Source organism: Babylonia areolata, chromosome 4 (genome assembly GCF_041734735.1).
Source record: "Babylonia areolata isolate BAREFJ2019XMU chromosome 4, ASM4173473v1, whole genome shotgun sequence".
Taxonomy (NCBI): Eukaryota; Metazoa; Mollusca; class Gastropoda; order Neogastropoda; family Buccinidae; genus Babylonia; species Babylonia areolata.
In genome coordinates, this window is record NC_134879.1 from 52714979 (window position 1) to 52727266 (window position 12288).

The 12288-nt window shown below is 37.9% G+C and overlaps 1 protein-coding gene across 10 annotated transcripts in view; it reads right to left on the reverse strand.

The window, feature by feature from the left end:
- LOC143281300 (ral GTPase-activating protein subunit alpha-1-like) overlaps window positions 1-12288 on the reverse strand; it is a 99092-nt gene that overhangs the window by 73561 nt on the left and 13243 nt on the right. For 9 of the 10 annotated variants that reach the window (XM_076586467.1, XM_076586471.1, XM_076586465.1 and 6 more), the window contains 7 exons: window positions 12051-12172; window positions 10964-11099; window positions 10240-10378; window positions 8036-8300; window positions 7774-7845; window positions 4391-4522; window positions 818-1054 (listed from right to left, as the gene is read on the reverse strand). In XM_076586467.1, the coding sequence (XP_076442582.1) occupies window positions 818-1054; window positions 4391-4522; window positions 7774-7845; window positions 8036-8300; window positions 10240-10378; window positions 10964-11099; window positions 12051-12172 (1103 nt within the window). The remainder of the gene's footprint in view (window positions 1-817; window positions 1055-4390; window positions 4523-7773; window positions 7846-8035; window positions 8301-10239; window positions 10379-10963; window positions 11100-12050; window positions 12173-12288) is intronic. The other variant, XM_076586472.1, reaches the window with a different exon arrangement.

Genomic DNA, 12288 nt, shown 5'->3' on the forward strand with positions numbered 1-12288 from the left:
TTTTGCTAAACATGGAAGTTTTGTTTATTGCAAACGTTTTGGTGCAGACAGTAAAATAAGGGAAATTACTCTGTAATTAGTGCTAGGGGACTTAGTTTGCTTTAAACTGATCTTTCTCATCTTAAACATTACATTTTGAAATTATACTCAATACATAAAAAGCTTGGATTTTTTTTTAAAGTGCATCACAAGTGAGTCTTGAAGGCCTTGCCTCTCTTGTTTCAAAATGTAATGATTAAGATGAGAAAGATCAGTTTAAAGCAAATTAAGTCCCCTAGCATTAATTAGAGTAATTTCCCTCTTTTACTCTCTGCACCAAAACGTTTGCAAAATAAATAAAACTTCCATGCTTAGCAAAAGAAGTTCCTGTTTGAACAAAAAAATGATAATTATGACTGCTCTTGTTGTTTGGCCGAATATCAGATCAAAGTGCCAAGTTTAGAGAATACAAAAAATATAAATATAACAGTAAATGCAGTTTGCATATAATTAGGCTTCATTTTTTTATTTTTTTGTGCCCATCCCAGAGGTGCAATATTGTTTTAAACAAGATGACTAAAAAGAACTGAATTTTTCCTATTTTTATGCCTAATTTGGTATCAACTGACAAAGTATTTGCAGAGAAAATGTCAATGTTAAAGTTTACCACGGACACACAAACACACACACACAACCTAACACCGGATTAAAACATAGACTCACTTTGTTTACACAAGTGAGTCAATAAACCATAAAAAAACTCTATATCATCATCAAAATGATAGTGCAAATCATCAACAATCTGAACAAAGAACACCTGTTGGAAAGGCACACACACCTGGTCTTGAAGACAGGTGCTTTCCTCAGTGCTGAGGAGAAAAATGTTAGCCGCGTTGGTGATGAACACCTGGAGGACGCGCTGCGCACCTGCGCGCACATCCTGGAAGCGCTCGGCGCCAGCGTCTGCCAAATCCCCCACAGCACCAAGATAGGATCGATTCCGCCGGAACCGCTGCCGATCCTCAGCCAGCAGGTTGGACTGGGCCAGTGACAGGGCACTGGCGCTTGGGGAATCCTAACAGGGGAAATCCAACACCCACGTCAGAGCATGTGCACATCTTAACACAGTTGGTCTCCTTCCTTAACTGTACCTTTTGGAACCCCCAAGGTAGTGTTATCAAACAAGCAGCAATTACAGACCAAAATGAACATGAATTACAAAGCAAGGTGATAGTCTTGGTGCATATTTTCAACGATAATTCAGTATACTATGTTCACCTAATGAAAAGACAAGCACTATTCTGATTACCAGAATGCTGCTTTCCAATTTTTTCATGATTTCTTTAAATGGCCACATTTATAATGCAACTGCTTAATTTGCAGTTCATGTTTTCCATCAGTGACTGTAGTATACTTTGATTTCCATAAAAATTCAAATTACTACTTTTCAAATCAGCTATTTGTCAAACATCAACACAAAATAAACTCAGGAATTAAAAAAAAAAAAAAAAAAAAAAGAATCAAGATACAAACTTCAAAGGAACAGCAAAATTAAGAAAACATTTTTTTTCAAAAAGCAACAAAAGTAATGCTCTAAATGTTCAAGCAAAAGATACAAAATAATGCATTAACAGCATTCATACAATTATTGAATCAAATAAACAACCAAAGATGCTCACAGCAAACCAAATATAAGAAGCATCAAAATAAATCAAACGAATACAGGGAAGGATGCACTGCTAAAGGAAAGACAGCAGAAATATTAGCCATCTCCTGAGCATGCAAGTTTCTGATTCCATTTGATATTATTGTAGGAATGTTGGGAAGCAAACAAAAGTTACCTATTCTAATACAATGGTCAATGTCTACTGTAGACAAGGACATGAACAGATGGGACACTGATGAAGAGGCAGTCTCCCAATACTTCTCTTCTGATAAGCATGCAACAGCATGCCTCATAAAATGGAGATCTGTTTGATAATCATTTAATACTTTGTACACTTTCAGACTACAATTCCAAATCTGCTATCCACTTTGGAAGGCAAGGCATTTTCCTCCAACAAAATATTTTGTATATGAAAGTTGTTGGGTTTGTTTTTTTTTTAAACATCAATGGCAGTTCTTTGTGTACCGTCAATGGTCTGGACCAAAACACTTTTTTTTTTAAACCCTACTTTCTCAGCAATGGCATAAGTATGCAATCACCACAAAGCCATGTGTGTTACTTACCAGCCACTCAAACATTCAATGCAAACCAAACTTGGCAAGTCACAATTACGGTACTTACTGCACCATGTTAAACTAAGTCACTCTCACTAATTCCTCATTTCTATGCTACGGTGAACAAACACCTAGTGACAATAGCACATACTGTGGAACAAACATCACAAATACAACAGTTCCACTGTTGTGGTTTCCTGACAGGGTGAACTTTGCATCTCAAAGGATGAGAATGCATGAATGTTTAAAAGGTTTCAAAGGCCAAAATCCAGAGAACTGTTCAAGGCTCTTGCTTAGATCCACAACCTTAAACTCCTGGACTGACTTGTGGAAAGCCCTGACAGTTAAAAAGTATTTGTTTTTATGTCAACCTGACCTGAATCAGTAAGTGATAAAAAAAATTTTCGACACAAAAACTGTTCCTGTGCTTACCTCATTTTTTTTAATCATGGAAAGGAGAAAAGGTTTTCAATTTAGTATATTAAAACACTGCATTTAAAGCACACAAAAAAGGTGTGACATTTTTTCTCTTCCTTTTTCTTTAAAAAAAAGAAAAAAAAAAGAGGATTACCTGGAATCCCTTAGTTTACTGTGGGTTCATCAAGCAAAATCTTACATTGACACCGACAGTGTTTTCTTTTTAATGACAAAAAAGGGCCGCTTCCACTGCTGCATTTTTCACCATGTGTTTTCATCATGAAAAATTCCATGGGATACCCGGATAGCAATATGACGCTGATTCGACAAATCAATGATGTACGTTTGGCACACACGCATTCACACACACACACATACACACAAACAGGCACACAGACGCACACACACTCACAGGACATCTCAAACCTACCTTGGAGCCAACAGACAGACAAACCAAACAAGGTCTGCACCCAACCACATACTTTGTGACACAGTCCAGATAACTTCACTTGCAGCTGTCATTACTTTTTTCGTTATCGTTAGTATCAGTTAGTATCAGTCGTACAGATCAGCACAAAACATTTGAATTATCTGCTCCTTTTAAACCTCAACTGAGAGCAAGCTTAACAACCAGTCAAAACTGAAGTCAGCCATGCAAGTCAACACGTAATAGACTATGCTTATTAAGTCTGGTGTTGCACTTTCTCATCTTTTTTTCAAACTTCTGTCAATAACTTTAATCAATTATCTTCTGCTGGTCTTTTCATTCTCTCCAAAACATTAGAGTCAATTCTCCTGTGTAATGATTATCACTCACAAGCAAGACACGGATGGAAGATTCTGATAGGGTAATATGAAAAACAGCAGCCAATGAACACTCGAACAAAGCAACTACAGCTTCTGACAGTAATAGCTGGCCTCAAGCTTCTGCCTGATCAATACTGATGTAGCTGCCACAATATATTCAACTCAATGACTTTTAAAATAAAAACTTCTAAAGCAGTGGCATCTATCAACAAAACTCTGAAGGACGATTCACATAGTCTTACACTTAAACATGAAAGCGCATGACTTCTGCCACTTCAGGAGTGTCGAGTAATCAATTACAAAGACGAGTAATTCTTGTCAAAAAAGATAACTATTCAAGAAGAACACCAGAATTAAGATTTATAATCCTACACAAATGAAATCATCTAAAATCAGCATGTGATTATGAAGGCACACACACACACACACACACACACTTTAAACATTCACATAAAAAAAGAAAATTTCCTGAGGCATTTACTGATTTAGTTACTTTATCAAACTAAAAATGGCCAGGACCGTACACACAAATTAAAATACTTCCCCTGTGTGTGCTTTTTGTTGTTGTTTTTACTGGCATGTCACACTATATACTTAACATCAGAATCTGTTTACACCTTAAATTACAAATGAAAAGCTCTACAAGACTTAACTTCAAATTGTTTTTAAACTAGCTGCCTTTTCGCCACGAAAGCACTGTGGGTCTTATTACAAATCAAGGCAAATATAAATAATTTAACTTGTACAAACGGGTAAGCATACATCTTCAGTGATGTTAAAATTCTGAGATACAGATCACAAAGTACACACACACACACACACACACACACACACACACACTCAAAACACACACACACACACACACACACACACAATCCCTGGTGTTCCACACACAGACAAAGCAAACAAATGAAGAAACAAAAAAGAGCGATGAGCGATGATGGACGGAAAGCAACGCCTTACGTACATCTGAGGAGGGCCCTTCCTCCTCCATGATATCTGAAAGACTATTGTGGAGAAAGTCTGGCATCTCCCTGGCCTCCAGACCCAAAATGGCTTCACTGGGCTCCAGCATAAACAAGGGGCGCTGATCCACATGCTAGAGCCACCGCAACAAGAGAGGTTCATTCCATCATGCACAGCATGCATTTCAATCACATAGCAAGAGGGCAGCATTGGGCTGGTTAGTCAAATATCATTTTGGTTTTAGAAGCTTGGGGATCTCTCAACAGACTGCCATGCCTTGTTAGGAAATTCTAAAACTCATTCCCCGTACCACCCAAAATACATTTTCCACACTGCTTCTACTAGAAACCTTGTCTGGAAAAACAAATGTTTTTTTAACGCTTTCTCTTTAGAATTTACTATGGGCTTTGCTTTAAAATCCCTGCCTATTTAGCATGCATGTATTTCTTTCCAGAAGCCTTGGTGCTACAGACTCAACCAAAAAGGAAAGGTCAAAATAAAACTTAAAATTTTAGCAGCACCATCACCGAAACAAAAACAAAAATCACACACACAAAAAAAATAAATGAATAAAATAAAGGTGTGACAGAACACAAATTTCAACTAAAAAAATACTACAAGTGCATCAATATCATGGGAGATAGCATTTTATTTCCAATTGAAAAATACATGTGATTAAACAAATTGCACTAAAATATTCTATGTGTTTACAAAACAGCAGCAACGTGGTCAACAATGAAAACAACATTCTAATATTGCTGGTGTTTCTCTGGGCCATGGGGGTATCCCCCCCTTTCCTTACCATACAATGGTTTGTGTAACATGAGATTTTTTTTTTCAATCTAACTACTGACAAATCCTTTAATGCTAAGTTGTTTTTCTTCCAGTGTGCAGAAAGCATATGTGATTTATGGATGCCAATTCTAATGTCACTCGAGGATTCGAAACATACAGGAAGCGCCAACAACATTAATGCCTTATCAAGTCATCAATTTCAGGAACTCACACCCTGGATGAGAAAAGGCAGGCTACCAACAGACCGACACACTACACACAGTTTGTCTGGTTAAGTTTCTGCCAGAAAGTGTTTATATTCATACAACTGTGTGTGTGCACGCAAGCGCATGTGCACATGTGAGTGTGTGCGCGCAAGCACATGTGCACATGTGAGTGTGTGTGCATGTATGTATGTGTGTGTGTGTGTGTGTGTGTGTGTGTGTGTGTGTGTGTGTGTGCGACAGGGAAAGAGACAGACAGACAGACAGAGAGGTAGACAATATTCAGATTTATGCAAGAATTTTTTTTTTTAAAACGCCTCTGTAATTCATATGCACACATATTTCACAAAGTTTCAGATATTACAGCAAAGATAAAAAATACATGCACAAATACACATACCAAACAAATAAAAATAGTCAAACAATTAATCTGAACCATAAGAATACTGCAATCATTCATTAAACATCCAAATAAATAAAGATAAATATTCCTAATTTTCACCGAAACACAATAAATAATAGCAATAATAATCATAATAGTATTTATACAGGTCTGAATCTTGTGCAGAGACAAATCAAAGCGTTTTCACACCAGTCATTCACACGCATGCATAACTCTACAACTGGAGAAACTGAAGACAAGGAAGATGCAGGGGAGGGAGGCTATCTTGGGAAGAGGTGGGTTTTAAGGCCAGTCTTGAAAGAGCTGAGTGCGGTGACCTGACGAAGCGAAAGAGGAAGTTCATTCCAAATGCAAAGTCCAGAGACAGAGAAAGAATAGCTGCCAACAGTGGAGTGTTTGAATCTGGGTATGCGTAAGCAGAGTGGATCCGCAGCCGATCATAGAGAGCAAGATGGAGAGTAGAGGTGAAGGTAGCCACAGAGATAGGAAGGGGCAGATTTGTGAATTTATTTATAATATAAAGGGCTGATCTTATGCTTTATTCTGTGTGAGACAGGGAGACAATGGAGATGCTGAAAAAGAGGAGTGATGTGCTCAGATCTTTTCTTTCTGAGAATGAGTCAGGCAGCAGAGTTTTGTAAGAGCTGAAAGGGACTGAATGGATGAAGCAAGCAAACCAGTCAATAGAGAGGTACAGTAGTCAAGGCGAGAGAGAATGAGAGAAACGACAAGTCTAGATGTTGCGTCAGTGGACAGACATTTCCGAATGGAACTGATGTGCCGCAATTGTCAGTAGCAGGATTGACATGTCTGACTGATAAATTTTTGCTCGGACAGTGTGATGTCAAGGACAATGCCAAGGTTCCTGACTGAGCTGGAAAGAGGGATGGATGAACTGCCAAGTTTGATTATGTCAGTTGTGATAGAACGGAGTTTTTGTTCAGTTCCTACGGTCACTGTTTCAGTTTTGTCTGTGTTCAACTGTAACTTTAAAGAGTTAAGCAGTTTTGAATGTCCAGGAAGCAGTCAGATGTTTCTCGCAAGAGCGATGAAAATTTTTCAGGGGTATCACTCTTGTGGAGTTGAGTGTCATCAGCATAAGATTGATAACTGACATTATGGCGGTTGATAAGTTCAGCGAGAGGAGCTGTGTACAGTGTGATGAGCACTGGGCCTAAAACAGATCCTGTGGGACCGTGCATGATTTTTAATATCTCATAAATGAAAGGTTCATCATTATCTCCATCACCTCACTGTCACCCCCACAAAAAAAATTTCCATAATCACATCTATCAATTCACCTGAAACAAGTAATTTCTGCTATTAAAAGAATGCTTTTTTTCATGTGTGTGTAGGTTTTTTTGTTTTTGGGGTTTTTTTTTTTAAACTACTCATTACGTATGTCAATGCCAACTGCCTCGCCATATACTGAACTGCTCAACTTTCATGGGCTGGCCTCACAGTTTCCATCTGAGTAAGAATAATCAAGCTTACAGAGGATATGATTCTTGTATTGAAAATGTATACAATAATTTCAGTCTACCTCCATCTGTGTTAATAACTACCAAAGCATTATCGAGCTCATTGCTTTCTAAAATATCAGAAACAATTGTAATCATCAGATTCATGCACATGAATTTTTTTTCTGGTAGATCATTAACAGCTGAAACTGCTGCTTCTTCACTGTTTTTTGCAGCAGATACTTCATTTACTTCTTGTGGTATATATACAGCTCACCCAGCAACAAAACAAGTCTCTCCATCTAAGACAATCTGCTGCGTAACAAAATCTGCATGCAATGATTTTGATTCTTGGCATGCAAATCAAATGTTAATCACAGCGAAGAGCTAGCTCACAGGAAAAACATGTAACCTAACTGACGAGAGTTCTGGGATATTTTAGCAAAGTCAACAAAATAGCCATGCTACAGGAAGTCTGATTACAACAACAATAATGTTCACACGCTGCTTGCACGACACTTACCTGAAACCACTCCTTATATACAGCAATCACTTTCCGGATGGCAGGGGTGTGTTTGAAAGAAAACAGCAGAGCCTGCATAAAAGAAAAGGGAAACAAACTGTAGCCAGCAAACAATAATACATACTGCCTCACACATTAAAAAAAAAAAAACCACACTTACAAAGCCAACAACCACACATTCATGTTTTTATTTAACAATTTTTAATACGTAACCTCACTGTCAGTTCAGCTAAAAAATTGAAAAAACAAAACAACAGCTCACCTGCCGAAAGCACTCATGTACAATGTTGACGTTTTCCCTGGTGGAGTAGAGGACTGCACGGACGATCTCATACTCTGTAATACTGTGCTCCTCACCCCCCTGACTGGAGTGGAGTGAGTCACGATCTCCAGTACCCGAGTCACCCTGCCCAGAAGCTTTATTCCCGCTGCTCAAGTCCTGATTGTCTGTTCTGGCTTCAGCACCATCCTTGGTGTCATCAGGCATCCCAGATGGACTGTCTGTCAATGCTGAGCACGACAACCCCCTGGAACAATTCAAACTGATCACCTGGCGATGAAAAGATCACTCCAAGTAACAAAGTTTCAAGTGTGTTTGTGCTGTGCCCTCGAGCACACGTGCATTGAAATTATTATGGTGCTTAGAGCCTCGCCGACCACTAAGGCCATCTCAAGGCTATCGCCACATTAATACCTACTACAAGGGTAAAAAACAAACAATTAAAACGAGTCACCACTTCAAACTTTCCACTCAAAGTTTAAAAAACTTCCATAGTTTAAAACCTTCAAATCTGATTAAAAATGTTCACTTCTTTCAAGAAGTCCATCAGCGCCCACAGAGGGACATCACGAAACAAGGTCTTCAAAGAAACCGCCGTGTAATGTCTGTGTCTAACGTCATGCAGATCCCAACAGTCAAGGAGCACGTGTTTCACGGTGAGAGGCTCATCACAGGGAATACATCGAGGGGCCTCTTCCCCCTTCAACAAGTAAGAATGAGTAAAAAAAAAAAAGTGTGCCCCGCATGCAGTCTGCACAGCACAGACTCCTCCTTTCTGTTCTTCACCCCTGAAGGGAGGGTCTCTTATAGGTCTGGACAGATCTGGAAGAGCTTGTTGTCCGCCTGGGTGTTCCACTCCTCTTGCATTTGTTGCGATGGCTCTCTAGTTGTGTGTGAGCAGGCATGTGCATGTATGCTTGGACATGTGAGAAACACTAGCTGTTTCACACATAACCTTTTAATATTCAGCTCTCTTCTGCATACACCCATCTACACTTTCTTCGTGTGAACACCTATGGCAAGGGAGGTAACTCCATAAACTTAACATTGCTATTATTTAAAATTGAATTAGTGAAAAGCAAACTGTCAAATGAAAGTATTTTTAATGTACAATGAATACTGATCTTGACAAGTTTGAAGAAGCTCCCATAGTCCATTTTCTTGTAAAAAAAAATTATATATATATATATATATGATTTTTTACTTTTGTTTTTTGCTGCCCATTTTTGTGAGTTTGCTTTTCAAACAGAATATGAATGGCAGTATCTTCTACTGATGCACCATTGTCTGAACCAAATATTTACAAGTACTGGTAATGATATTATGCAGATAATATGTTGCAAATCTTTATATCAATAAACTGAAAAGGGGGGAGAACTATAAGAACCAAACAGTTCAAAATCTGCATCTGATTAAAAAAAAAATCAAAGAAAAAAAAAGGTACACAAAAGAGAAAATAAATCAGCTTGTGGCTCTTAATAGTTGTGTATCAACTGGAAGGTTCTATTTTGGCCCTACTTCTTCACAAAAATCAGCAATTCCAAAGTTCAAAACAGCTGGCCATGCCACATCAGGTTCTTGCTTGATTTGTTTTTCTTCTGAATTTTCTGACATCAAATCTTTATTCAGCATTCAAACAACTTCGCCCCAGTCTATACCAAAGTCACTCTCAGCCTCATCTGGCTGCGCTTTCATGAAGTCTTCTGCACTATATCCCTCGAAATCTGTTTCTTCTTCAACACCGTCTCCCATAATAAAACACCAAAAATTTAGGCCAGCTATTTTTAGAACCAATTAAAAACTTTTAAAATTTCATATCTTTATAGCTACTACACATGTCGAAAGTGTTGTTTTTTTTTCCAGCTGGAAGTAGAAATAAAAGAAAAAAAACAAAAGTCACACTCTCGCAAGATGTCCATTCCTATAACAAACATGACAACCCCCATAACTGCTGATGTCACAGCACCATGAGCTTTTATCGGGCACAGGAGGGTGCTCCATACTAAAGAAGGTAATCAAAATAGTACTGCATTTTATCAAAACATGTCTATATGCAGCAAACAAACAATACAGCTATACTGTTATGTGTACTTTACTAAAAACAAATATCTGAAATGTCTTTGTTTTTGTTTTGTTTTTTCAAGTTTTCTACAATTAACTTGTAAAGAAGCAAGCAGAGGATTTACTTGACAAGGTCTGGGTCGGGACGTCCACTGGTCATGGTGAAGTTTGCCAGCCAGATGATGAACGAGTCGCGGCACTCGGCAACGTTGGCAGGATCATCTTTCGACTGCATCTCCTCCTCACTCCTTTCCCTTGGTAGTTCTGTGTCAGTTTTGAAGGGCGTTAACCACCCATACAGCACTCCAAAGCTGGATATCCCTAGGTACTTACATGTGTATGTGTGAATATATCAGTTATGTGTGTCCTTCCGTACTCATGAATATAAAGATCATGTGTTCTAGGTTGCGCTACAAGCTTGAGTGCAGAAATAAATTAATTTGCAGTTACTGCATTCAGGAATAATCAAAAATCAAACAAACTAAGGCCTGTCAAAGACATGATTTTATTCAATAAAGTTATGTCATTGGTGTAAATGAGCCTAAATTAGTATACACACACAAAAGAGGAAGTTAAAGGAGGAGTTTGTATTATACTCCATGTTTGGTGTCATATACTGTACCATGTCAAACTGGTTAACACTTATTCTGATACAACATTAAAAAAAGTGCCGCAAGAAGTACTGTGGAATTCATTATTAAAAAAACAACAAACAACCTACCTCTGAACATCAGCAAATCAAGTCACAACCAAGCACTGTCATATACGCCATGCTTCCAACCATGTTAAAAAACAAAAAAATAGATGAAATGAAAATAAAATAAAACAACTCCCTGTTCAAAGACTTACCTAATACTGGTTCATAGATGTCCCTTGCATGGAAGTCTGGCAACAGCCAGAGGAGGTACTTTGTTTTAAACTTGTTGAAGAGAAATGTGAAGCTGGCTTCACGCATCTCTTTGTTCATCCACTCGATCTTGATCACCTGAACACAGTAATGCAATGACACAAGCATGTCAATCAAGTGACAGCAATAACTTCTACCCTTCAATTACCATCACACAGATTGGTGCTGATGAACAGTTAATTACTTTCCTCATTACTATTTCTGCACATCACATTCCCTGCTCATATTTCTCCATGTGTGTGTGTGTGTGTGTGTGTGTGTGTGTGTGTGTGTGTGTGTGTGTGTGTGTTTAAATTATATTCATCATCAAATGAGCAAGTTCAAATAAGCATAAATTCAACTTGTTTGTCATCATCATCATCAGTCAAGTAAAAAAATTTTAAAAATACCAGATATAACAGTTAAACAACAAATGCAGCAAACTTGCACATTCACAAAATCAAATTTTATATGGAAAGAAACATGCTTTGCAAATAGTGACACAGATGATGCATACATTATCATCATATTCGCTTGTGACAAAAGTTTATAAAAACTCTTGAGAGAAAACAAAAATAATCTAAGCCAGTTCTCAGTAAAATAACTGCCAGCTAGGACCTAGGGTATTCAAAACAAAAGAAAGAAAAACAAAACAAAAAAAGTAACAACAGAGAACAAAACAGAATCAACAGAGAAAGTGATGGGACCATCAAAATTCTTTTGATTCTGTGGTTCTCCAATATGAAGAAGACTTTATTCTTCATTATTTTGCTCCTTGTAACCAGTCTCCCATGCCCTGTCAGCGGTGCAAGTTTATCACAGAACTGCAATTTAGTACTAGAAGAGATCCATGGATTTTCATCAAGCTACATGAGTTTTAGATTTTCACATTTTATGTAGTCAAGAAGCATTAGCCTAAACTTTTTTTTAAAACAAAGGTTTTCATAGATCATGCCATGGGAGAAAAAAAAACCTCATAGGTCTAGCATGAAACAACATCTATGCACAAATCAATAATTCAAATGCAAATCTACAACATGGAGCCCATACCTCTGAGACCATGTAGTTGAGCAAGTGATCCAGAAAGTACTTGGTGATGTTGTCCGGCATTTTTTCTGATGTACTTGGTAGAATAGGTGTGATCTCACCTGCAGCTATAATGCCACTAATACCTGGGGCACAGAAAACAAACACACAAAGACACACTGAAGGTTTATATAATAAATGGACAAACTTTTTTTTAACACATAATAAATCAGCGACCAGTGGAAATCTCAAGCTCACTTTT